General features: G+C 53.4%; 1 protein-coding gene across 8 annotated transcripts; it reads right to left on the reverse strand.

The window, feature by feature from the left end:
* Positions 1 to 2,255: 2,255 nt before the first annotated feature.
* Positions 2,256 to 24,353, reverse strand: MAN2A2 (mannosidase alpha class 2A member 2). Of its 8 annotated transcripts, XM_069560324.1 has the most exons (25): positions 23,774 to 24,092; positions 23,287 to 23,489; positions 21,940 to 22,089; positions 21,138 to 21,395; positions 20,919 to 21,063; positions 18,735 to 18,906; positions 17,785 to 17,912; positions 17,396 to 17,569; positions 16,865 to 17,051; positions 14,634 to 14,811; positions 14,132 to 14,334; positions 13,760 to 13,942; positions 13,473 to 13,587; positions 13,180 to 13,247; positions 12,889 to 13,054; positions 12,168 to 12,404; positions 11,818 to 11,940; positions 11,411 to 11,525; positions 11,053 to 11,186; positions 10,736 to 10,877; positions 9,118 to 9,251; positions 8,734 to 8,808; positions 7,140 to 7,334; positions 6,748 to 6,858; positions 2,256 to 6,030 (listed from the first exon to the last, which is right to left on the reverse strand). In XM_069560324.1, exons 3-25 carry the CDS (start codon positions 22,069 to 22,071, stop codon positions 5,878 to 5,880), a joined length of 3,528 nt encoding a protein of 1,175 aa, XP_069416425.1. In that variant the 5' UTR covers positions 22,072 to 22,089; positions 23,287 to 23,489; positions 23,774 to 24,092; the 3' UTR covers positions 2,256 to 5,877. The 8 variants fall into 8 exon arrangements, with proteins under 8 accessions (XP_069416425.1, XP_069416422.1, XP_069416420.1 ...); XM_069560321.1 differs by lacking the exons at positions 8,734 to 8,808; positions 23,774 to 24,092 and adding an exon at positions 24,291 to 24,349 and having other exon boundaries at positions 14,132 to 14,208; positions 21,940 to 22,093; XM_069560319.1 differs by lacking the exons at positions 8,734 to 8,808; positions 23,774 to 24,092 and adding an exon at positions 24,291 to 24,349 and having other exon boundaries at positions 21,940 to 22,093.
* Between the last annotated feature and the right edge of the window lie 1,698 nt (positions 24,354 to 26,051).

Genomic DNA, 26,051 nt, shown 5'->3' on the forward strand with positions numbered 1-26,051 from the left:
CCAGCAGCAGCAGCTAGATTTGTCATAGCTTTTCTTCCAAAGAGCAAGCGTCTTTTAATTTCATGACTGCAGTCACTGTCCACAGTGATTTTGGAGCCCAGGAAAATAAAGTCTGTCACTGTTTCCTGTACCTACTCTAATTTCAGAGGTCTTTCAGTTCAAGTTTGTTCTCAACTAGCAAGGTCTAAATCAGGAGCCAAAAATGGATGGACACTGCAGAATCACTTGGTCCTGGCAACTGTTATGATCAGCTTCCCTCTGACCCTAAGTAAAATTGAGGCTTGATGTGAAGGATCTAGTCTGTCCTCTATCATGTTTTGTTTTGTTTTTTCTTTTCCTGTGAGAATTGCTCCTTGAAGTGTTTGTTCTTTGTACACATTTTTTGTTAGGGAAAAGCAAAATTTTAGTTCAAAAATCTCTCTTTGGGATGGGAAGCCTCATTCCTACCACTCACACAATGATTTCCTTTGAGTGCATGGGCATCATTAGTTAAACATGGTGACAGACAGTGTGGTACGCAGGTCAACTTCAGGGTAAGGATGTCACTCTCTCCACACAGGTTATACTCATCCCCTGGGCAAGCCGAATCAGAGTGCAGTATAGCCTGCCCACCCTGTGCAGGGGGACCCAGTAGGTTGGCTGTTCTCTTCATGGTTCCAGCTGGCCACATTAGTCCTCCTTTCTTCCTGGAAACAGAATGGCTCTTCAAGGGTAGAGAGTTACAGAGAGGAATAGAATCCTATCCATTGCCAGTGGTTGAAGTTGTTTCTCTCGTGTCCTGGCTCTGTGTTTTGTTTTTTTAAAATGTGTTTTATTTCACTGAAAATGGATTCGTGTAATAGCCTGGCATCGATACTGTATACTGGAAAGAACACTGAATTGGCTCTGCCACTGGCATAGGGGAGTTCATGTAACCTCTGTGGGTCTCAGCTTATTTGTAAAATGAGAGGGTTGGACTAAATGGGCTCTACATGCCTTTCTGGGACATCATACATGTTTGTAATTGAAGAGAAATCCCATATTCCTTAACAGAGGATCCTGCATTGAAAGCAGGCATTCACTCATGGGCAAATGGTATCTGCCCCCGGGGCTCTCTTTCCTCCCAATTTCTCCCTTACGCCTAAGGTCCCTGGTAAATTTTTTAAAAAATAAAACACTGAGAAATATTGATTAGAAGTTAAACATTAGGTTATCAAATTATATTGACACAATGATCTCTAAGTTCTTTCCAATTCCAGAGTATGATTTATAGGTTAATGTACTTACATTCTTAATTCCAGGCACTGATCTTTTTTTTTCCTGTCATGCTACATGGCACATAGGATCTTAGCTCCCTGATCAGGGATCAAACCTGGACCCCTTGCAGTGGAAGCCCAAGTTTTAACCACTGGACCACCAGGAAAGTCCAGGTATTAATCTAACCTAGGAAAGAGACCAACTCTTAATCCCATGGTTTCTAACAAGGCTATTGTATTCTGAACATCATATTTTATAAACTGGATTACTTACATACATATTTTAAGTATTTATGAACTGGAAATATGCATTCTACTACAAAGGGCATAAGAGGCATCATTTTTTTCTACCACATACCATAAAGGGAAATCTGTCAGAACCAACATGGTAGTTATGAGTCCATACAGTGGTAATACTTAAAATAAATGGGATCAAAGTATTTAAATTTTAGCATCCTTTAAGAAATGGAAGCTGAAAAGTATATTTAAAAAATTTCAATCAAGCACAAGTAATCCACCTTCCTGAATTGCAAACACTTCCTTAAATATACATTAGGGATCTGGTTCTGGTTTTGATGTAACCCTCAGAATTGTGAGGCCTCAGGGCCAGAGCTCCATGGGAAAGGGTTACTGCTAGCCTGAAAACAGCAGGCCCTTTTCCAAGTTACAAGCGCAGCAGACTCACCTGGGAGCTTGTTTTAAGTGTGGACTCTTTGGTCCCTCCCCCCAGATTGGTTCAACAGGCTGTGCCAAGGAGTCTGTTTCTCCTCCCGCGCGCTGAGGGAGGGTTTTGTTTCTCGTTCTTGTCACAAGTCAGTCTCGGGGACCTGTGGCTCTGCTGCACAGACGCCCCTTCAGTGTGCCGGCCAGCACAGGCCGGGCAGCTGGACTTTCAATGAGTAATTCTGGTGATGGTGGACCACACCTTGAGCAATGCTGCCTTATGGGGTTCTAAGAGGCCAGTATGTAGGAATGAACACTTCAGTCCCTGGCAGATGAATAACCTCTTTGCACATCTAATACGTCCAAAGAGAACAGCCTTTATTTTACTAATTTCCTAGGGGGTTCGCCCTTAAAACTGGATTACAAGTTATACTAGTAAATAACACCAGCTATAATGTAATTGCTTAGCATCCTTAATGAACATGATTGTAGCTCATATTTACTGAGCACTTCCCTGGTGGTTCAGATGGTAAAGTGTCTGCCTACAATGAGGGAAATCCGGGTTCAATCCCTGGGTTGGGAAGATCTGGAGAAGGAAATGGCAACCCACTCCAGTATTCTTGCCTGGAAAACCCCATGGATGGAGGAGCCTGGTGGGCTACAGTCCATGGGGTCGCAGAGTTGGACACGACTGAGCGACTTCACTGTATTAAATGTACCAGGCACTGTGCTCAGCACTTCATTCTTTGTGTGACCCATAGAATGTGTCACAGTCTCTGATAATCTTCATTCTTTCACTGTGACACAGACAGGATGCCACATGGCCTGGCCTGGCAGCAATGACCCTGGGCGACCCAGAAAAACTCAGCTGGTCACTGCTTAGTAGGCCCCATGACTTGCTCTAAGGAGCTCAAAGCAAGTTATTCTCCTGAAGTGATCGTACACACCAAGTTTTGAAGTGCTGCAAATATTTTCTCCCAGTCATTTGTGTTTTAACTTGGTGGTTTCCATCATAAACAAACTTTACACATATTTTTGGTGGTAAAATCTGTTTATCTTTTCCCTTATTATAGCTTTCAAGTTTTCTGTTCAGAAAAGACCTTTCCACACTGGAATATAAAAATATCCTATATTTTCCTCAGTAATTCTGGAGTTCAATTTTTTGTTTTTTTCCCTCTGGTGCTACTTTTTGTGGAAACTGTGAGGTAGAGAGCTCCTGTTTTAATAGGCAGTTATCGTGGTCTTCATTAAATAGTCCATCTTTGTCCCACTTAGAACACTCCCCTGTCCTGCACTGAGCCCCTCACGCCTGGGTCTGACGCGGCTCCCCCTCCGGCTCCGGCAGTCTGATCCTGCCCCAGGGCCCCCGGGAATCTAGTGTCTTTCACCCAGCACCACTGCCCCACCCACCCGCTGCGCACTCAGAGTTTTTAGTAGTCTCACACGTTTACTCTTCCAAACGAGCGCTGTTGCTGTTCAGTCGCTAAGTCATATCCGACTCTTTTCGACCCCATGGACTGCAGCATGCCAGGCTTCCCTGTCCTTCACCATCTCCCAGAGCTTGCTCAAACTCACGTCCATTGAGTCAGTGATACCATTCAACCGTCTCAACCTCTGTCATCCCCTTCTGCCTTCAATCTTTCCTAGCGTTAGGGTCTTTTCCAATGAATCAGCTCTTTGAAATCAGGTGGTCAAAGTACTGGAGATTCAGCATCAGTCCTTCCAAAGAATATTCAGGGTTTGATTTCCTTTAGGATTGACTGGTTTGATCTCCCTGCTATCCAAGGAACTCTCAAGAATTTCCTCCAACATCACAGTTCAAAAGCATCAATTCTTCAGCGCTTCGCCTTCTTTATGGTCCAACTCTCACAATTCGTAAATGACTGCTGGAAAAACCATAGCTTTGACTATACGGACCTCTGTCAGCAAAGTAATGTCACTGCTTTTTAATATGCTGACTAGGTTTGTCATAGCTTTTCTTCCAAGAAGCAAGCATCTTTTAATTTCATGGCTGTAGTCACCATCCACAGTGATTTTGAAGCCCAAGAAAATAGTCTATCACTATTTCCACTGTTTCCCCATCTGTTTCCCATGAAGCAATGGGGCTGGATGCCATGATCTTAGTTTTTTGAATGCTGAGTTTTAAGCCACCTTTTTCACTCTCCTCTTTCACCTTTATCAAGAGGCTCTTTAGTTCTTCTTCCCTTTCTCCCATAAGGGTGGTGTCATCTGCATATCTGAGGTTACTGACCTTTCTCCCGGAAATCTTGATTCCAGCTTGTGCTCCATCCAGCCCAGCATTTTGCACGATGTATTCTGTATATAATAAGCAGGGTGACAATATATACCCATTTTTGAACCAGTCCATTGTTCCATGTCTGGTTCTAACTGTTGTTTCTTGAACTTCATACAGGTTTCTTAGGAGGCAGGTAAGGTGGTCTGGTATTCCCATCTCTTTAAGAATTTTCCAGTTTGTTGTGATCCACGCAGTCAAAGGTTTTAGCGTAGTCAATGAAGCAGATGTTTTTCTGGAATTTTCTTGCTTTTCCTATGATCCAACATGTTGAAAATTTTGGAACCTGTCAAATTCCAGAAAGTATCTAATCTCACTGGAATGCATCGACTTTACGGGATGATTTGCAGAAAACCAGAATCTTTACAGAAATGCAACATGCATTGTTTGAGTCGACATACAGAATGCTCTATTAAGGTCTTGAGTTGATCCTCTTGGATTGTATTGGATGGCTATTTTGGAACTTTTGCTCACTGCTCCTATCTGCCACACTGCAGGGGTTAGTAGTGCCAGAACACGGCTAAGTAACTGTATAGCCTTGGTGAACCTCTGACTTTACTGGGAATGTCTGTGGTGGCTGGATCTTTAGAATGCCACTGACTGTGGGTTTCAGATGGAGACACCCTTTATCTAGGTTAGGATGTTTCCTCCTAACCTTTAACTTACTAAGAGTTTAATAAGGGATGGATTTTAAATTTTACCAAATATTGTTTAATAAGGGATAGATTTTAAATTCTACCAAATGTTGTTTCAGCATCTGTAGAGACTATAATAAATTTTTCTCTAATAGTCGAAGCTGCAATGAAGGCTGATGAGCAGACACAGTGCCTCCTAATTTAGTTTATGTCTCCCTAGTTCCCCGCAAAGACTTCTGCAGAAGGATGTGCAAGGAGAAGCTTCAGGCCTGCAAGGATGATGTCGAAAGCCTTCTCAAGTTGAAAGCTTCACTTTCTTTCCAGGGAAAGGAAATGTGACGGATCAAACGCCTCTGTGATAGGAAGTGGCTCCTGGGGAGAGTGGTGGACAGCGTGCAGGAACCAAAGAGGAGTCAAGCAGGGCGGCCCCTCCCTCACCCCACAAGTCAACACGCAGACCGAGTGCCCAGTCTGAGATGGGGGTTTTGGTACCTGAAGTGTCCTATGGCCTGCGGCCATGACAATCATGAGTCCTTCCTGCCACACGGCAGCCACGGCTACCCCTCGGTCCCCAGCCCCTCCTCCTGGTGTTGCTCCGCTCCTGCTTGTCACATCAGGACATGTGTCCTTAAACAACGACGGGACTCCCCTAGAGCCAGCTGTCGCCCACTGTGAGCTTGACGCCGGGCTCTGGCCCACTCAAGCCTCCCCTGCTTCTCCTCCATCCCATTTGGGGGAGAGGGTGGGTGCCTGAGCCGGTGCCCCACGAAGTGGACACATACCCCCAAAGCAGAGGCCGGCATTGCCCTCTCTGAGCAAGGGCCTTCCCCGCTGCATCTCAGCGCGCTGCCCTACCTGTCCACCCAACACGGGGCCTGTGGGCTGCCCCTGCACAGAAGCAACGATAAAGGGGAAACGAGGGCAGAGCCCAGTCTGTCGTGGTTCTGAGAGGTAGATCGGGACAGGATACCGGGTGTGGCTTGCCCAACCCGATCTCACGTGAAGAGACCAGTCTCCATGGATGAATCTTCCCTTCAGGCCACAAGGAGACCTAGCCCAAGCGGAGGCGGAAGGTGGCGATCTCCATGGGCTCCACATAGACGTCAGTGCTATTGGAGGGCGAGGCCAGAGGGTACAGCAGGGTCAAGGAGGTTGGCTGCAGGAAAACCACGTCCAGGCCATGGAAGAGGCTGCCCAGGGCCACCTGTGTGGAGGGAGAAGGCGCAGGGCAGTGCTGGGTGCTGACCCGCCTCGTGCTGCTGCTCTTCCTCTGCGTGACCTGTGTGACCCTCACTTCAGCACAGGCCTCTCCACACAGAGCAAGCGCCTACACACACACTCAAGTCTGCAGAACCTCAGGGTGGGAACTGCTGCACTGAGCTGTGCGGTCTCTGACGACAAGGACTATATTTTTTCTTTTTCTTTCCACACCGTGCGAGGCTTTGCAGGATCTTAGTTTCCCAACCAGGGGTTGAATCTGGCCCACAGGAGGGAAAGTGCTGAGACCTAACCACTGGACTGCCAGGGGAGTCCCAGCAGGGACCACGTCTTGATTTACCTCTGATTCACTGGCACCAGCACACAGACGCATCGATCAGTGCTAGTCTTTGCTGGCTTAAACAATGACTAGAGTATGATGGCTTTTTGTTTTTAACTCATGGTGTTTCTGTTTGTTTAACGCAGGTTCATACACGTGGAACCAAAGTTCTCTACCCGGACACCTCACCTGGAACCAGCCCCTGCCAGGCCTCAGAGGCCTTGAAAACACGTCACCAGCTTCTCCCCCTTCTCTCCATGAAGTCCCAGAGTAACCCTGCCCACCTCCCCACTGGCTGCCTGCCTCACCGAGCTCTCTGCCCACTGTTCCTGGTGCTCTGTTTCCCTGCCCTCTGCTCCCTTCCCACACCAGGGCCCTGCTCACCTTGCCTTGGCTGGTGGTGCAGTTGAAGCCCAAGTTCTTGGCCTCAAGGCCACAGTCAAAACCCTTGCGGTGTAAGAGGAGCGCAGCTTCTGCCGAGGGCAAGCCGTCCTCCTGGTGACAGACACACGGGCAGTGCGCGTGTGTGTGCGCGTGTGCAGACACACGGGCAGTGCGTGTGTGTGTGCACGTGTGCAGACACACGGGGCAGTGCGTGTGTGTGTGCGTGCGTGTGTGGGGGTGGGGGCACGCGTGTGGGGGTGGGGTGGGGAAGGGCCTCTGCAGGGCTCACAGGTGGGGCAGCACCTCTGCCAGGAAGGCAGGGTTGGATGGAAAGGAGTCTGGAGGAGAGGCAAGGTCCACTCAGGAGATCCAACGCTGGACCAGACACTCACCTCGGCCTGGAGCGTCCGCAGGTTGAGCAGGTGGAAGTCACAGGGCAGTGAGGAGGCCAGAGGGTGAAAAGAGCGCAGAGCGGGGCCGGGGGCCTGCCTCCTGGCCACAGGCAGGGCGAGCACAGGGGTGTTCAGGTACATGGAGGTCAGGTGGCTGAGGAGGGACGGGAAGCTTGCAGAGGAGCCCTCGCGGACCTGCAGGATGGGCCGAGGTCTGGCTGAGGACGCAGCACCAGGGGAGCAGGAGGATGAAGCACAGCCTGTCGGCTCCTTTGCAGAGAGTGTCCCTGACGTGTCTGGGTACATGGGGTACCTGACTCCAGAACCCTTCAAGTGCAGTCACTTCTGGCCTCACACAGCTTAGGACAGGTGACCTCACCAGGCCACCGCACCTCTAACTCTGGGGGCTTTTTGCTTCCTCATGCTCCCATCAGCAATGTCTCCTACCATGGAGATTCTCAGAGTAGGGAGAAGGGAAGACAGACGCTTCACCACGGAGGCTGGGTCTCTGATGGAGAAAGCCTCTGGGGCAACCCCAGTTTCAAGCTTGACCCACCCTGATGCTTGAACCCAGCGGTCCCCACTCCTTGGTCAGCTAACGGGGATGTCATATTCACAGGCCTGAGCTCAGCTTTCTAAATCATGCTGGTAGCGTCTCCTTCCTGTTATCCAAATCTCACCCTCCCCTCAGACAGGACCTCCACTCCCCCTCGGCAGGGCCCTCAATCCACCTCCAGTCCCTCCCTCCCAGGGCTCAGTTCAAGCCACCAACACTACTTCCTGCGTAAACAGCCTCGAAGCGGCCACCCTGAAAACCCACCCAGGTCCCCACTGCGGGAGTGATATGCCTCGAGCAGAGTCCTCGAGCATTCCTTCAGCTCAGGTGCCTACTGGCCTCCAGGAGAAAGTCCAAAGTCTTTGCCAGGCACTCCAGGCCAGTTTTGTCTGCCCCAAACCACCCTCCATGGCAGCTCACACTGGCCACTAGAACTTTTTGCAGTCGTGGAAATACGCTACATCTGCACTAGCACAGCAGGTACCCCTTGGAACATGACTAGTCTGAATGAAGAACTGAACCTGTCATTATATTTAGTTTTGAATACATTCAAATGGCCACACAAGGCTAGTGGCTGTCACACTGGACAGGTGGCTCTGATCCAACTGAATGAATTCATGGCTCTTACCCTTCACATTCTTTCTTGCCTCCCACCCTGTGCCTTGGTTCAAACGTGTAGGGCAGACCTCTGCTCAGAGACACTCATGGATGACACCTCCTCCAGGAAGCTGTCCTGGATTCCACTACGTTCTCTCATTCCTCAGGACCCAAGGACATACCCATTTCCTACTTTTAATTTGCACACATACAGCTCATCCCCCACCCCTACTCACGAGTCAATTCCTAGAGCGCAGAGTCAGTATCATATGCATTTGCTGCCCTCTCAGTCCTCACAGCACAGCGAGAGCCCAGCAGCTATTTGACGAGTGAGTGACCAAGCCCCAGACGAGGGATCGGGCAGCAGGCTCTGCCACCAGGGACTCCAACTCTAGCTACACATCACTAAGGCTAGTTTGACACCCCATCACTGGCCCTTACCTCTCGGTTCCTGTTCCTGCTGCTGTGAAAGATCAAGCCCCTAAACATGGCTGCCAGTTTGGAGAAAAAGCCAGGCTGGTGGGGGCAAAGAAAGCCGTGAGATGATTGGGGCAGCAACAGAGAGGGGAAGAGGACACAGGGAAGGGTGGGGAGGTGAGAGATGAGCACGAGGAGGCACAGACGACAGGGAGCTGTGGAGAGGGAGGTGCCAGGCTGCGTGAGATGGAGCAGCAGAGCGTCAGACTCACTTCCCGCCGACCCGGGATCAGGCCCTACTCTGGCTACACCTGCGCGCCTCGAGGAGGCTCCCAGGCCGGGGCTGGAACCCAGGGCTACCTGCGGGCCTAGCCTGACCTGGCTCCCGGGGGGAGGCCCAGAACTCACCTCCCTGCCCAGGGTTCGCCGTTCCAACAGGAGGCGGAAGTGGTTGCAGGTTCTCTTGTTGTCCTTGAGCCCTTGGCCAAGGCCCCGGTTGTCGTCCTGCATCAGTCTCCGGTCCAAGATCACCTCTAGCTGGCCTGGGGGAGTTCACTGTGAGCCCCCGGCCTGCTTCCCTCGACCCCAAGCAGATGCCAACCTCTGGAAGCAGCCCACCCAAGGCCCGAGGGGAAAGCCTGGCTGCAAGGCGAGTCACTCAGGGAGCAAAGCAGCCAAGAAACTGGGAGCTAGAAGGGGCCGAGGGAAGGGTGTGACCCCGGCAGCTCACTGCCCGTGTGTGTTCCATGGCTCAGTAGGAGGGCCAGTCTGGGTGCCTAGGCAGGGACCCGTCTCTGGGCTGCCTATATGCAACAAAGCAAGCAGCAACCGTAAAACCCTGTGAACTGCCACAGGAAGCTGCTGCAGAGACCCTGACCCGGGCCAGGTTTTGTCAAGTTGGGCAGAGTCTGTTGTGACTGGAACACATGCTTCCCACTGTGGTTCTAGGCAGGACAGACCCCAACTCCGCCCACCGTCAAAAGGAGGAAGCGAGAGGACAGTCTAACAGCAGGTGATCGATCACCTCTCCTTTCCTTTAAAAATATGCCTGGGGGAGGGGCTCAAAGCGTACACATGTGGGAATGAGGATTTTTTCCCAGCACCTTTTTTTTCAAGACTCTCTTCAGGGTAGCCCACACAGAGAGCTCGACCCGCCCTCCCGTATCCCCTTCCCAGACCCCAAGTTCTGTACCTCCTTGGTTTTTACCCTGAGCAACCACAGAAACACACCCCCAATCCTAAAGCAGATCCTTTGCAGGTAAAGCCGCCACCGTGAGCACCCTGTTTTCTGAAAGGGCAGGGGGCTGAGGCGGGACACTCGGCTGAGTGGGGAGTCTTACAGCCGGGGTGACCATGGGCAAAGGGGCAGCAGAGGCATGGGCCTTCCAGCAGGGGCCAGGTCCCCACTGTGCTCGCTGCGGGCCCCGCGGAGCCTGGATCGGGCACCCTTGGCTCAGCCCTGCCAAATGTTCCAGCCCAAAGGCGGCCAGCCTGACGGCCTCGGAAGGCCCCAGATGCCGACTGTTCGCTTCACCCCAGGACACAGGAGCCACCTGCGCTGCCCGGGCGGCTGGCTTAGGCCGGTCCTCTCAGGCCCTCCTTCTGATTCTCGAGACCGCCCTTCTCTCTTTTTGGTCATTGTCTCTTAATGACGGCTAGCAGAAAGACAGGACACATTCTTCTCTTTTGCTCAATAATTCATCCTAACCCTGAAGACACTGTTCCACCTGTCCCTACCCTGGCCCCCCAGGAGAGGGCGCACACCCACCTCAGCGGACGATCCCCCTCACTGCCCGCTGCTTCTGGAAGGGATCCAACAGGCCGCCCCCTCCCATCACCCCCACAGCTGCCGGCACCAGGAGAGGGGGCGACAGCAGGGAGCTGCCTTCCTGTCATCCTCCACTGGGCTTGTGGCTGACAGGGAGAGGCCCACGAGAGGACAGGTCTTGGGGGCATGGATGGGCTTCTCAAGCTTGCCCTCTACACCTCTCCTACCACACACACAAAGCGCCTGCTCCCTACTCACCATTGTGGAGGCTGGAGACACCCAGGGCCTGGGCTGTGTGCAGCGTGAGGCGGTTCTGAGCGTCCTGGAGGTAGGCCATGACGGGCATGGGGTAGAAGTTGGCCTGCAGGGGCAGCTTCTTCAGATACCGTCGGGGCTGCACCTGTGGGCGAGACCAGCCGATCAGGGGCATCCCAACCCCCTTTGGGCCCCCATCACGCTCCGATTCCTCCTTCTCTATCAGAGCAGATCACCCGCCAGGGCCTGAGATGCACGCAGTAAACACTGTCAAGCTCTGTGCTCCGTGGGGTCTCTGGGCGCCGGGCCTGAGGCGTCACCTGAAAGCCGTTGAGGTCTGTGAAGAAGATGCCCTGGCTATCGATGTCAGTGCGAATGCGCAGGGCCAGCTCCTTGTTGACGTAGTCCCGGATGTCCACCAAGGACGACACATCCAGGGACAGCCCCTCCACCCCTGGGTGCAGGATAAAGACAGAGGCTGAGTGGAGCAAGCCACAGCCAGGGAGGGCGCCCCAGGTGAGTCCCAGCGCTTCCGGCCAAGCTCTACTCCAAGAAAGCTCAACAACATGCTTTCTGGGGACAGATGTGCGAACAGACAGACAGCGGGCAGGAGCAAGAGTGTGTCACAGCCCACGGAGCCACGCCTCCCTGCCCACGCTCCCCGTCTGCAGGGCTCACCCGGCAGGTTATACAGCCGGACCACCTGGTGAACATGCTCGTAGCAGGCAACCACCTCTGAGAAGAAAGGGCCTTCTGTGACGCGCAGCACGGGTGGGTCCCTGGGGACGTAGGGCTGGGAAAAGAGCAGAGGGCAGCTGAATCCCCGGCACGTGAGCAAAACAGGGAGGAGCCGGCCAGGGTCAAGCAGTGGGACTTGTTGCCAGCAGGCTCTGGGCTGAGACCCAGGCCGAACCAGGCCCAGGCCCCGGGTGGTGCTCCTCGGACCCCCACCCCCCACGGGGGCAGCGGGTGAGGCGCCTGTGCAGGCAGGAGACGCCTGGAGGAAGGCCCGTGCCCCTCCTCATGCCCACCGCTCATGAAGCCTCCCAGGGCCCCCTGGGGTCTGTGGGGTGTCCTCAGGGTACCTTGGCCTCGCCGTCAGGCAGGAAGAGGTAGGCTCCACTCTTGTCTTTGGACAAGCGGGTGCCATAGACGAGGAACTCCATGTCCACCCGCTGTTCCTGCTCCTCATCCACCCTTCGGACGCTCTGCCAAGAAACACAGCCCTGACCCCTGGCCCCACACCAGCGCATCAGGCCTGCCCCCTGGGAGGGCACGGACGAACCTCCCCAAGGAGCCCAGCGCTGCTTCCCTGTGATGCTGGCTCGGGGCTGGCAAGGTCCCCTCCCAGGTCCACCGCCAGCCAGGTGGCAGCGCTCACAGGCTGGAGGCAGCTTGTGTGACCCGCTCCAGCGCCCAGCCCCTGGCCCTTTACCTTGAGGAGCCCGGTAAGGCCTGAGAACCAGACCTGCATGTAGCGGTTGCTGAGGGCGAAGTCACTGGTGCCAGAGTCAATGACACGGAGAGGGAACGCCTCGTTCCTGCTGACGGACAGCGGCCGCCCATGTAGGTAGACGCGCACAGAGGAGGGCAGCGTGCGGGGCCCATCCAGGCCCTGCTGCAGCTGCAGCACACCAAGACCCAGCGCTGGCAGGCGGACAGGCACAGACACCTGCGGGCACGAGAGGGCTGATGGACTCGGACACGGGCCTGGGGTTCTGGCCTAAGAGCCCAAGCAAATCCTGCACCCCCTGGGGGGGCCTTTGTCACCTCTGAAAGGGCAGGTGAGGCGACTTGCCCCTCATCAAGACTTTCATGAGTCTCCAATGATACCCAGAAAACCATGAAATGGTAACCACACGTAAGATTTCAAGATAAATCTGCTGAAAGAATGAATAACGGAACAACGTAACTGCCGTCCTTCCTACTATCACACTACAGCAAGTCACCTTCCTCTCAAGGACAGACTCAAACCCCAGGAGTGACCAAACTCCAGGCGACTCCTCTCCTCAAGACGCCAGTCCCCAACACGGGGAGTAAGGCTGCGAGCAGGAGGCTGGGAAGCCAGTGTCAAGAGACAGCCTGAGGCCCCGGGGAGGGGCCAAGGATCAGCAGAGAGGGCCGTGGCGGGGCCCCACGTGCCAAGCCCCCCTCACCTGATAGACGTCAGGGACCATGTCGGTGGCAGAGCTCCAGTGCGCGCTGACCTGCACGGCCAGGGGCTGACCCTCCTCCGAAAGCACGCGCACCCGGGGTGAGCTCACCAGCAGGGACACCACGCTGAGCCGCTCCTGCTCCAGTGGGTTGAACAGCACCACATACCTGTGAGCAGAAGGCAGGCTCGCCCAGGAGGCCCCTGCTCTGGAGGAACAGGAGCAGGAACATGGCCAGGCCAGGAGTCCCTCAGAGTGCGGCGGCAGCTGGGAGCAGTGGAGAGCCAGGCTCACCTGGGTGAGGATTCCAGCTGGATCACTGTGCGCTCTGGAAGGGCGTCGTGATTTAAGCGGGTGTCATCCTGGAATTAAGTCAGGGGGAGGGGAGAACCATCGTATGGCTCAGCCTGACTCAGAGACTTGCCTCCCCAGACCCCAACCTGTCCTGATGGGGACCAGCAGCCGTGCTGGGCAGGGATCTTTCACCCCAGGAAGGGAGGGAAAAGAGCAAGGCCCTTGCACCACAGTTCTCGGCCTAGGCCCGCACACCAGAGGTCCCCTCGGGCAGATGCAGGAGTGGGGCTCACCATCTGCAGGAAGGGCACCTCTGGGTCAAAGTGGTAGGCCTTCTTGTCCCCCAGCACCAGGTAGTGAGCTGCGTTCATGATGACCTGTTTCAGGCTGACAAGGGAGCGCAGAAGCCTGGGAGGGTGGGCAGGAGAGGGACCAGGGGAGAGGTGACCACTGAGAGACTGTCCACCGACTGGCAGAGCGAGCCCCCAGCAGGCCAGCCCACCGACCACCCGGTGCATTCTCATACTGGGGATGGTGGGCAGCGGCATAGGGTGGATGGGGAAGAGGAGGGGACTCCCACCTGACCCCATAGTCCACCACAACGGCCTCCTTGGCGGTGCCCGCGATTGCGTCATGGTGCTGGAAGAGCCCCAGTGTGCGCCGAGCGTCCGTCAGAAGGGCGAAGTTTGAGAGTGGGAACTGGCTGGCCAGTCCAGCGCGGCGGGCGTGAGCCACGGCCAGGCTGTACAGAATCTCTGCACCCCTGCCCAGACAGACAAGTCGGCCTCCTGCCACACAGCTCCCCTGGGCCCACCCTCGCTCTGCAAGCCCCACGCCTCCTCCTTCCTCCCCTTCTCTGTGTCGTGGTCTCCATGCCCTTCGCGTCCCTGCTCAGCCAATCCAGCACCCCCTTGAACCCTTCTCCCTCCAGCCTGGAAGCGGGCCGTCTCACCGCAGGTGTGCTTCCAGGACGCGGTCCAGGTTCTTGTAGAAAGGCCGTGAAGTGTAATAGCCTGTCCAGTAGTGGTCCTCCCGGTCCGCGTAGGAGAAGAAATCCCCACTCAGCACAGGGAAACCTGGAGGCCGGGCTCCCGGCTCCACCCCTGTCCTCTTGTATAGAGCGTCAAAATAGTCGGAGAGGGTGCCAAACTGGGCCTGTGGGGACCCCAAAACCCCCTTCCATCAGCTCCAGAGTCTTCTGGGAATTCTGGCTCCCCGCCACAGCTGGGGGTGAGGGGGAGCAATCTGGTCTATGCAGAGGGTAGTCCCTGTGTGGCCTGGACCTCACAGAAGCTGGGGAGCCTGGGAAAGAATTGTGACAAAAAAGGAAAAACACACCCAAGAATTGTGAATGTACCCCTGCTCTGGAGTGGTCATGGGGAGCAGGAGACCGCACAGAAGGGCTGGGCTGCAGCCCCGACGAGGCCCTTCCCCAGCTCAGTGTCCCTTCACACCTGCACATGGAGGTCAGGCTTGCTGTTGAGGAAGTCGAAGAGCCGCTGGTAGTTGAAGAACTGGGCGTCCCACTCCTGGGGCTTGTCGTAGCGGAAGTCATCGCCCAGCGGCACCAGGAGCACGTTGCTCCGGAAGAGCCGGGACTTCTTCCTGTACTGGTCCAGGAGCAGGCCTGCCCTGTGGGTGGGGAGGGGAACCGGCTCACACGGAGCCTCACGTCACCTGATCCTGAGGGGAGCCAGCCCGAGGGGCCCCCTCATACACCCCTGTCACAGGCTCATTCGGCTCGTGGGTGGGAAACCCAGCCCCAGGGAGCCCGGGGTTCTCTGGGCGACTAGAGCTCTTCCCGAGGCACGGCTTCAGTTCCCTGGCCCCAGTTCTGCCCTGGATGCTCCAGAGAACAAGTCAGCCCTCCATGCCCATGTCGGTCCCTCAGACAACCAAGATGTGGGAGCGCTGCCCCGGGCTTCCTCGTCAGGCTCTGCAATCCCCACTCTTCCATCCCCGCTCTTCCGTCTCTCTGGCTCCTGCAGGGCAGCTGGGAACCCTCTCACTGGCACGTCTCTGAGTAGCCCATCGGCCAGGAACCCAGAGTGCAGGGCCCAGCACTGACCACGCTCGTCCAGGGGAGGCAGGCCACACTCCTGGGATGGCCAGAGTGGCCGTGTGTTCACACAGGCGTGTTTGGCAGCCCCCAGGCTCACCCCACCGTGCTGACGTTAGGGATCACGTTTTCTGTGCATGTGGCCAGCAAGACCTTTTCTCGTCCTGAACTTTCCTATCCTGTTTACGGACGCTAAGGGTAGAACCTTACAGTTATATCTAATGTTAATAAAAACCGTATCTGGTTGGACTCAGCCCAAATTCCAACCTCTTGAGATCTTCTGGGACCCTGACTCTGACACTCCAGCTTCACTCTGTCTCCAGTGATGCGGCACAGCCCCGGAGTGAAGAGGCCAGACCCGGGGGCCGGACGGCACCAACACCAGCTGGGCAGGCACTAGCTGTGCAGCCTTGGGCAACTTACCGAACCTCTCTGGGCCTCAGTTTCCATCCAATGAGGAGACTGCCTATCATCAGTGCCCACTATCACAGTATTGTGAGATTTAATATGAACTAGTATTTGTTAAATACTTAGAACAGTGCCTGGCACATAGCAGTAACTATATATAAACATGTTATTTTCTTTTTCATCCCAATCACTAATATAATCAATAGAAAAACAGCCCTGTTGCATTAACACCGCTCTCTTTTTAGACAAGTCTGATGAGGGGCATGTCACGTGTGTCACAGTTCAACCAGCCACTAATGGACTTGGTCCAGTTTGTTCTTTGCCATCTTGTTCTCAAGAAAGGACTCCTCAAATACCACCTTCCCCTAATTTATCAGCCCTGTAAGCCTTTTAAAGGAGAAAATGAGGCTATTTCCCATGACTTGCTCTGTAAACCTTGCCTACCCTTAGATCACAGCTGCTGCTCCAAGAAAAAGTGTGCCTTAAAAGCTTAAGGTTTTTACTTGGAAGCAGCATTTAGATTTTTGGATTCTAGAAACAAAAGACTACTTTCTTTTGCTTTTGGTCACATGTTTCACCTCTTGGATGTCATGGAAACTAGAGTATTCCAACACAAAAACCAGTTCAACTGGTTACATTCTTAAGGCCAGTCCAATTCTGGCTGCATCAATGTTTAGCTCTCTCTTAACCCACCTTTTCCTGGGGGAGCCATTTCAGCAACATCTTTAGGGGCCCCCAAGGATTTTCTCAAAGGGAATGGGTCTGTTTTCTGTGGGGCAGGACAGAATGTGCATCTGAATGAGACTCCAGGTGCACAGAGCCTGAGGATCCTGGCCGACTTCAAGCCAAGGCAGGAGGCCTGAGCTTAATGAAGGCACAGCAGGCTGAAGGTTGGAAAGCGCTGCACTAATCTGAGAATCATTTGCCTCTGAGGCAGTCCACTGGCTCCAACATTAGTTTCTGAGGACCCTGGAAAACATGCTCATTTGGGAAAATAAAACCCTCCTGGAAAAGGTGGTTCCTTACAGCCACTCTGGTTTTCCAGGAAAACGCACTAAAAGAATTGTCACTGCAAGGGCTGTGGGCCTGAACTCACCAACAGACTCTGCCCCCATTTTATGACCGTGGAACCCGAAGCCCGCCTTGCAGCACAGCCCAGACGTGTCTGCACAGGGAGAATGGCACCACCACACCCAGTCCAGGGCTGGGAGCAAGCACCTCTCAGCCACATTGGCCTCCGTGATAGCCCGGGGCGGCACCTTCCAAGGGCAGCTGATACGCCCGCCAGGCAAGCGCTTGAAATCGAACTGGCAGCAGATCTTGGGATCCGGGCCACACGTATGGGGGACATCGTAGCTGTAGAAAGGCATCATGTGGCAGAAGATGTCTGTGCTGGCATCCGAGTCTACGGAAGACACGCCAAAGAGTCAGGTCCTGGAGCTGGGCTCAGGGAAGCCGGCGGGGGACGTAACTACTCCAGCTAAAGGCGGGAACTACCATCAAGGCTGCGAGGACATGCTGGCCAGGGTCAGGATCAAGGAGGGCAGGGAGCCCATGGCTCCTCCAGGGGACAGACAGGCTCTGCAGCGGCCAGGGATATCAATACTATCCCCTACTTAACCTGAAGGCGAGCGCTTCTGATGGTCTACACCAGTGCTCTGAAGGACTGGTGGGTCTTATTTCTGAAACCCCTGCCCTTCCCCCCAGGAGAACTACCACTGCGACCCCTTCCACCCTACCTGGCCTTACCCCAGGTCTGCCTCCACATGAACTCCAGGCTGTGGCTGGCAGCAAAGTGCTTCTTGATGGCGTAGTGTACCCTCTGAATGAGCATGCTGGTCAGGTTGGCACGGCGCAGCAGGTAAGGCATGGTGGGGCTGTATCCAAAGGGGTCCACCGCCCAGCCCGAGCGCGGAGTTGCACCTGGGCAGGGGCACAGAAGTCAGAGGCCTGAATGCCCCCAGGGCTTGGCCACTGGGTCCTCGGCCCCACAGCCCCTCCTGCCATCTCCCTGCAACCATGCTGGTGCAATCAGCCTTGAAAGGAAGCATCCTCTGCCCACCCTGGGCCTTACAGCCCCACTGCTGTCCTCTGGCCCAGTGACAGGGGCAGACTCCGGCTCCTGAGCCTGGACTCACCCAGGTTCTTCTCCAGCCACTGGTGGCCCTCAATGAGCTGGTCAATCAATGCAAAATAGTGGGAGTTGGCCTCGTCCGGCATCACCCAGCCTCCTGTTGCAATCTCCAGCTGCCCGTTTCCCACCAGCCTGGAGATAAGAGCGCACACTCAGCATGGGGTAGAGACCCTCTGCCCAGTCCTGCCAACCAAGGAGGCGACCTGTGTGCACTGGCCTTACTGAGCCAGTTTACCTGAACCCAGGACCAACCACAAGAATAGACATGCGCCCTCCTTTCCCTCCAGCCAACCTCCAGCTGTTCTGGCTCTGTTCATCCCTGGACTCAGTCTGCATTTCCAGGGCCAGACCCTCCATTTTCTCTCCCCTACTGTGATTTTTCCTAATACTCAGTTCAGTCGCTCAGTCATGTCCAACTCTTTGTGACCTCATGAATCGCAGCACGCCAGGCCTCCCTGTCCATCACCAACTCCTGGAGTTCACTCAAACTCACGTCCATCAAGTCGGTGATGCCATCCAGCCATCTCATCCTCTGTCATCCCCTTCTCCTCCTGCCCTCAATCCCTCCCAGCATCAGAGTCTTTTCCAATGAGTCAACTCTTCGCATGAGGTGGCCAAAGTACTGGAGTTTCAGCTTTAGCATCATTCCTTTCAAAGGAAGGAACCCAGGACTGATCTCCTTCAGAATGGACTGGTTGGATCTCCTTGCAGTCCAAGAGACTCTCGAGTCTTCTCCAACATCACAGTTCAAAAGCATCAATTCTTCGGCGCTCAGCGTTCTTCCTAATACTAGTGACCCTCAAATCCATTCCTGCCTCCTCGTCCCTGGTCCCTCCACACCTCATCTCTGCCATGTCTCCTCTTGCCTCTCCCTGGCACCCATAGCTCCAGGAAAGGACTTCACACCCATCCTAGGACCCAGAGGGCCCTCCTGCCTCCCCAGTGGGCACTGGCCTTCGGACTGCTGCTCTCTTTTGGGCACTGATGTTGTCCCACCACTTGGCAAAGAAGGAGACTTCTGCCCAGATGAAGCGCCGCCGGGGGTCCTCCTGCAGCTTGGACACCATGTTGTTGAGGATGTGCTGGGTCTGTTCTGTGTAGTACTTGTCAAAGGTCTTGAGCCAGCCTGGAGGAGCCAAAAAAGGGTCCCTTGAGGACGCTACCATCTTCTCCAACTGTCCCTCCCTTACCTTTGCCACCAGAAGGCCCACCCAAGCCAAAGCAACCTTGAGAAGGAAAAATGGGACTGGAGCAATCAGGTTCCCTGACTTCAGACTATACTACAAAGCTACTGTAATCAAAACAGTATGGTATGAGCACAAAACCAGAAATCAATAGAGTAAGATAGAAAGCCCACAGATAAACCCACACACCTATGGTCACCTAACCTATGACAAAAGGGGTAAGAATATACAGTGGCGACTAAACAGTCTCTTCAGTAAGTGGTGCTTGGAAAAGTGGACAGCTACATGTAAAAGAATGAACTCAGAACATTACCTAACACCGTACACAAAATAAACTCAAAATGGATTAAAGACCTAAACCTAAGACAAGATACTATATACAGCTCTCAGAGGAAAATGTAGGCAGAACACTCTCTGACATAAATCACATCTTTTTTTGATCCACCTCTTAAGAGTAATGAAAATAAAAACCAAAAATAAGCAAATGGGGCCTAATTAAACTTAAAGGCTTTTGCACAGTAAAGGAAACTATACGCAAAACAAAAAGACAACAGAAGAAAATATTTGCAAATAAATCAACCAACAAAGGATTAATCTCCAAAATAAACAACTCATGCAGCTCAATACCAAAAAAATAAACAACCCAATAAAAAACAGGGCAGAAAACCTAAACAGACATTTCTCCAAAGATATACAGACAGCCAAAAAGCACGTGAAAAAAACACTGAACACTGTTAACTAGTAAAGAAATGCAAATAAAAACTACAATGAGGTTATCACCTCACACCAGTCAGAATTCCCATCATCAAAAAGTCTAGCTAGACAGGGTATGGAGAAAAGGGAGCCCTCCTACACTGTTGCTGGGAATATAAACTCATACAACCATTATGGAGAACAGTATGGAGGCTCCTTAAAAAAAACTAGATATAGAATCACTGTATGACTCAGCAGTCCCACTCCTGAGCATATACTTGGAGAAAACCAGAACTCGAAAAGATACACACCCCCATGTTCACTGCAGCACTGTTAATATTAACCAAGACATGGAAACAACCTAAATGTCCCTCAGCAGAGGAATGCATAAAGAGGACGTGGTGTATACAAACAATGGGATATTACTCAGCCATAAAAAGGAATGAAAGGAATACCATTTGCAGCAACTTGGATGGACCTAGAGACTGTCATACTGAGTGAAGTTAAGTCAGACTGAGAAAAACAAATATCATATGATACTGCTTATATATGGAATCTAAAAAAAAAATGGTACAAATGAATTTCTTTAGAAAACAGAAAACAGACCCACAGGCATATAAAACAAACTTATGGTTACCAGGAGAAAGAGGGGAGAGGAATAAACTGGGAGACTGGGATTGACATGAACACACTACTGTATATATAAAATAGGCAGCTAACTGTAGGACCTACTGTATAGCATAGGGAACTCAATACTCTGAAATGACCTATAAAAGAAAATCTATGAAAGAGTATACATATGTATAAATGATTCACTTTGCGGTACTCCTGAAACTAAAAGAACATTGTAAATCCACTATATTCCAACTTAAAAAAGTAAAATAAACAGGGCTTCTCTGGTGTCTCAGTGGTAAAGAGCCTGCCTGCCAGTGCAGGAGAGACGGGTTCGCTCTCTGGTCCAGGGTGATCCCACATGCCTCGGGACAACTAAGCCCACGTGCCACAGCTACTGAGCCTATGCTCTAGAGCCTGGGAGCCGCAACTGCTGAGCCCAGATGCTCTAGGGCCCCCTGTGCTCTGCAACAAGAGAAGCCCCCACAACGAGAAGCCCTCACATCACAATTGGACAGCAGCCCACACTCACCACACCTAGAGAAAAGCCCGCCTAGCAACAAAGACCCAGCGCGGCCACACAAATCAATTTAAAAAAAGACCGAATGCTCTCTCCTTGGGTCCCGGGGCGTGCTGGGCACTCACTCACCGGGGTCATTGTGAGAGTGGGGGACCACAAACACCTGCAGGTCTTCGGTGTCCCAGTCGTGCGGGCTGTAGGAAATGTCGAAGCCTTGCTTCCACACGCCGCCATCCACGTTGTCAAACGGTAACTCCTCTGATACAGTCAGCATCTGCCAGGCAGGAGGAGAGCAGCTCAGTGCCCCGGCCACGGCCACTGGGGGTCCCTGCCGGCTCTGACTCTTACCTGCAGCTCTGGCTTCTCGCCGCGGCCCCCCAAAGCAAACTGGCAGTCTTGAGGGGAGATGGAGAAGAAGCTGGGCCGGGGCTCTGGCGGCACCACCCAGGAGCCGTTGGCCACATAGTAGGGCAGCAGGGCGGGTGGGCCCTCCACGTTGGCTGTCAGCTCCAGCACAGAGTCTTTGATGTGGCTGATGATCTCATGGTTCTCCTCCAACAGCTGTTCCAGCTGTTCAATGCGGTTCTGTAGCACAGATATCTGACTCTGCCCCCCAAAAAAGCAGAAAGCAGTCACCTCCAGCTCCCTATGTCACAAGGAGGATCACTGCATGCGGCTCACCGCCTGAGGCCTGACTATGATCCTTCCTTCCCAAATCAAAGGCAGGACCAGAAGCCTACAGGGCCAGAAGGTAACAGGTGTGGTCTGATTCACTACTGAGGACTGCAGCCCACTTGGGCTGGGAGTATCCTCACTCTCTAGCTTATGGATGGCAAGGATTTCACCTCCCATGCCTATTCTCGACAATCGTGTTGCCTACCTGGAGCACCGTTTGCTGACAAGGATTGCACCAGGGCTTAGTGGGAGGGAAGGCTGCAATCCACAAGCAATGTCTGCCAAGAATTCAGGCGGACAGAGCAGCAGTACCCAGGGCCATTCTTTCCTCTCTCCTTCCTCTTTTGCCGTCACTGCCTACAGCTTTCTAGAAGATCTGCCTGTTGACCTGGGCTGCCATGACTCTCCAGCTGGAGCAATAACCTGATCCTGGATAATTTATACAGGCAGACGTTAGCAGCCAGGACTGACTCACCCGGGGGAAGTTCCCACCGTTCTGGTGTCGAGCAGGATCATGCTGTACTCGGTCCAACATGAGGTAGAGCGAGAAGACAGCCACGCAGAAGATAGCAGCCCCACACACTGTCACCTGCTTTTTCAGCTTCATACTGGCCTCCACACACACCTGGCTGGAGGGACATCAGATGTAGCTCCGGCAAGCAAAAATCCCTTGGTGGTCTTTCCACCAAACGTCCCAGTGAGTTCCTGCTCCTGAGGGACACCAATTTGCCTGACTCCAAAGGAACAAAAGCTTCTAGTGCTCTATGACAACCTGGCAGGGTGGGATGGGGAGGCAGCTGGAAGGGAGGTTCAAGAGGGAGGTGACGTATGTATACTTATGGCTAACTCCTGTTGTTTCACTGACTCAACGGGCATGAGTTTGAGCAAACTCCCGGAAATAGTGAAGGACAGGGAAGCCTGCCGTGCTGCAGTCCACAGGGTCGCAAAGAGTCGGACACAACTTAAAAGACTAAACAACAATTCCTGTTATGGCAGAAATCAACAAGACTCTAAAGCAATTATCCTTCAATTAAAAACAATTTTAAATATGGGAGATATACATTTAAGAAAAGACAAGACAGCTCCTAAGCACGGAATCCTAACACTGGCTATGGACCCAACCTGGGTTGTATTCTCCTGGCTGAGACACAGAAAGCACTAGTAAGACTAAGCACATCTGAGGGCAGTCCTGCCTGGTCATGGTAGCAGCTCTGCCCCTAGGGTGGATGTGACACTCTCTCCCACGTGGATGCCATTAAGAAACAACCGGATCACAAAACTTTCCAGCTGTGACTCCTGAGCTAGCCATACAACTTCTTGGTATAACCAGCCGCCCACAGAGCTTGCCTACAAGAAAGACACAGCCAGTGAAAGGACGCAGGTGTCCAGGCTCCCTGGCCATGAGTCTCTAATTTCAGAGGAATAAACTGGTATCTATTTTGATTTAAAGGATACAGCCAAAGCTCCAAGAGACTAACAAGAAAGCCTTTCTCCCTGCCTGCTTGGATCAGACTGGTACTCACCACAAACACTTCCTGGCACAGCTCCTCTTATTCAGGAATACAGAATGAATTAAAAAAAAAAAAAAAAAAAAGCAGCAGCCACGGCTTATGTTTCCAAAAGAGTCCTCTCCCTGTTCTAACTCCCACAGTGGGCAACTTTCAGCCTCTGCTTACAGAGCATTTAAGGGACCCCCTCGGAAGCCCGCGGTGATGGTGTCGAAGATCCCCTGGGTGGGGAGAAGCTAGGCACAGCTGCGAGGCTGTGGGGGGCATCTTAAGAGCATCAGCGCCCTCCACCACCGCCCGTGGCCCGCACTTGCCTGCGGGGCTGAGAGAGCTCTAGCCGCCGGGCGAGCGGGGGCGGGAGCGGCAGCTCCAGAGCCTTCTTCCAACCTTGGGGCTGAGACGCTCTGCCGCCTCGGCAGCGTTGTGCCCTACTTAGCACGATCTGATTCCGCTCAGGAGCCTCCGGGCAATATTTTTAGCTCTGGTAGGCTGGGTCCAGGGCACAGGAGGTGGAGAGCTGGGGAGAGAAAGTGGGATCACCGAGGATGGCCGGCACCTGCCGCAGGGTCTTCGGCCACTGGCCGGCTAGCCCGCCTGCCGCCCGCAGCCCTCTCCCGGCCCTCCCAGCCCGCGGCGCTCCGGGGCTCGGCCGGGCGCAGGACCGCAAGGGCCACTGTCCGGTGAGGGGGCCAGAGCCACCTCCGACCCCGAAGCACCACCACCGTACGCGCTCCTGACGCCCAGGCCGACCCCGGCCGGGGCCGCCGCCGGAGCCCCGTCCGCGCCCGCCCAGCGCGTTACCGTCCGCGGCGGGCCTCCGCGCCGCCCTGGGCCCCGCCGGCCGCGCTGCGCGCCCTCACACCCCCGGGGCCAGCGGCCCGCGCAGCGACGCGGCGAAGGCGGGCGTCTGCCCTCCGGTCGTTCCCAGAGGGGCCCGACTGCCGGGGCGCCGGGCTTCCCCTCTCACGGCCGCCGGGCCGAGCGGCGTGCAGGGTGAGGACAGCCTCGCCGCGCCCCCGCGCCGCCCCGGCCCCGCCGCCGCCGCCGCCCGTGGTGCGCCCCGCCGAGCCCGGCCAGTCGGGCCACGCGCGGCCCTCGCTCGGCTCCCGCCGGCCGGCCCGGGCGCTTCCGGTGCGGTCTGCGCCGTGACCCCTGGCGCCAGCAGAGGGTCCGCAGTGCGCAGCCGCAGCCCGGACCCCGGCCTCGGCGCGCCGTGGAGCCGCGAGGACGGACGCGTGACTTGATGTTTTCTGACTCTTCCTACATGTCAGCACCTGAACTACCAATAGCAGAAACAGCCCTCCTCTATTTCACCAACCGAAGGGTGGAGAGCGTTTTCCGGCCCCCTCTCAGCTCTGGTGTAGGTATCCTTCACTTGATGCAATTACGCTCCTCGGGCAAAGGAGTGCTGCCTCCTGGTGGTACGTGCGTTAATCACAATTCCCTCTCAGAGTTTGCAGTTAAGGAAGACCCATACATTTCTCGCTTGTTCTTTTACTGGACATCTGGGTTTATCATTTTGCAGCATACTAAACTACACTAGTGAACATCTCTATGAATCCCACATTTGTCTTCTTTTAAAATTATTACCTTGGGATGTGCGTGGTGGTCCAAGGGTTAAAAATCTTCCCTGCAGTGCAGAGGACTCAGGTTCGATCGCTGGTTGGGAAAATAAGATCCCACATGCCACAGGGCAACTACTGAGCCCACGAACCACAACTAAGACCTGGTGCAGCCAAAACTAAATAAATATTTTTAAAATTTAAAATTATTACCTAGGACAAATTTGCAGCTGTGAGGTTACCTGCTCAAAAGATTAGGACTGATAAGACTGATGATATTTGGCATTCTATTGCTCCCCAAAAGAGTTGTGCCAGATTCCACCATCAATTACAAACTTGGAAATTGCTTAAGCAGCTTTTTTGTTGATTAGCCAGATTTTCAAACCCACTTCATTGTTTTAACTCCCATTTTCATTTATTACCATCAGAAACATTTCTCTAGGTTTATTTGCTAACTAACATGCCTGTTACTAAGGTGTTAGAGGTAATCTGGATCCATTATCCTCTGTGTTTCTGTGCTTTGTCCTTGTGGTCTGGGAAATTTATCTTTCAACCTGTCTATTGAATTTTTCATTTTGGTAATCATAAGCTTATTTTCAAGAGCTCTTATTGGTTCTCTGGTAAGTCTTTTTTTTTTTTAACTGAGATACAACAAAGTATGTGGCACAAGTCTTAAGTATACTGTTTGATGAGTTTAAAACTCAAGTATAAATGAATATACAGGTTTAATCATCACTCAGATCAAAACAAAGAACTTTCTCTTCATTCCCAAAGGTTCCCCTCTATCAAGAGGTCAAGGACTTCCCTGGAGGTCCAGTGGTTAAAAAGCTGCCTGCCAATGCAGATGACATGGATTCGGTCCCTGGTTCTGGAGGATTCTGCAGAGCACATGCTGTGGAGCAACTAAGCCTGTGTGCCACAACTACTGAACCCATGAGCCGAAACTAATGAAGCCCAAAGGACCTAGAGCCTGTGTTTGGCAACGAGAGAGTAGGCCCTGCTTGCCGCAGCTAGAGAAATCCCAAGGGCAGCAACCAAGACCCAGAGCAGCCAAAAAAAAAAATATTTTTTAAAAGGTCAAACATTCCCTAAGTGCAGCATGGTAGCTAACAGGGCCACAAATCATTGTGCACAAATCTGTGCATACACCTAGCAAGATGTGTCTACCATGCTTCCATGAGATCCAGCTAGTAAGGAGATGATGAGCCCCAATGGATCAAGACTGCTATTACTCACACAGACAGCAAAAGCAAGGCCAGCCTGGTGCCAGCTTTCCCCAGCCACAGGATGACACTGAACCAGAGGAACCAGATGACAGGGAGCTTGATGGTAGATCTCTCTGCAGCTGAGAAGCCAACTATTAATAACTCAGCTGCAATCAGACAATTTTATGACCTGCCATTACACTCTAAGTTGGGGGAGAAGGGTGGGGCAAGGTGGAAAGGCCTACACTTCACTGAAACTAGGCAAAGGGATGAGAAATGGCTTTATGGAATCTCCCAAAAGAAGGTGGCTCT

This window comes from Ovis canadensis, chromosome 18 (genome assembly GCF_042477335.2).
Source record: "Ovis canadensis isolate MfBH-ARS-UI-01 breed Bighorn chromosome 18, ARS-UI_OviCan_v2, whole genome shotgun sequence".
NCBI classification, from domain to species: Eukaryota; Metazoa; Chordata; class Mammalia; order Artiodactyla; family Bovidae; genus Ovis; species Ovis canadensis.

Excerpts from the sequence above, each read along its gene's own strand:
- MAN2A2 (XM_069560324.1), bottom strand. The coding sequence starts at position 22,071 with ATGAAGCTGAAAAAGCAGGTGACAGTGTGTGGGGCTGCTATCTTCTGC. Across the intron at positions 13,588-13,759 it reads GTGGTGGACTATGGGGTCAG|GCTTCTGCGCTCCCTTGTCA; the intron begins GTGGGAGTCCCC and ends CCACCCTCCCAG. Across the intron at positions 11,941-12,167 it reads GCCTTACCGGGCTCCTCAAG|AGCGTCCGAAGGGTGGATGA; the intron begins GTAAAGGGCCAG and ends GTTTCTTGGCAG.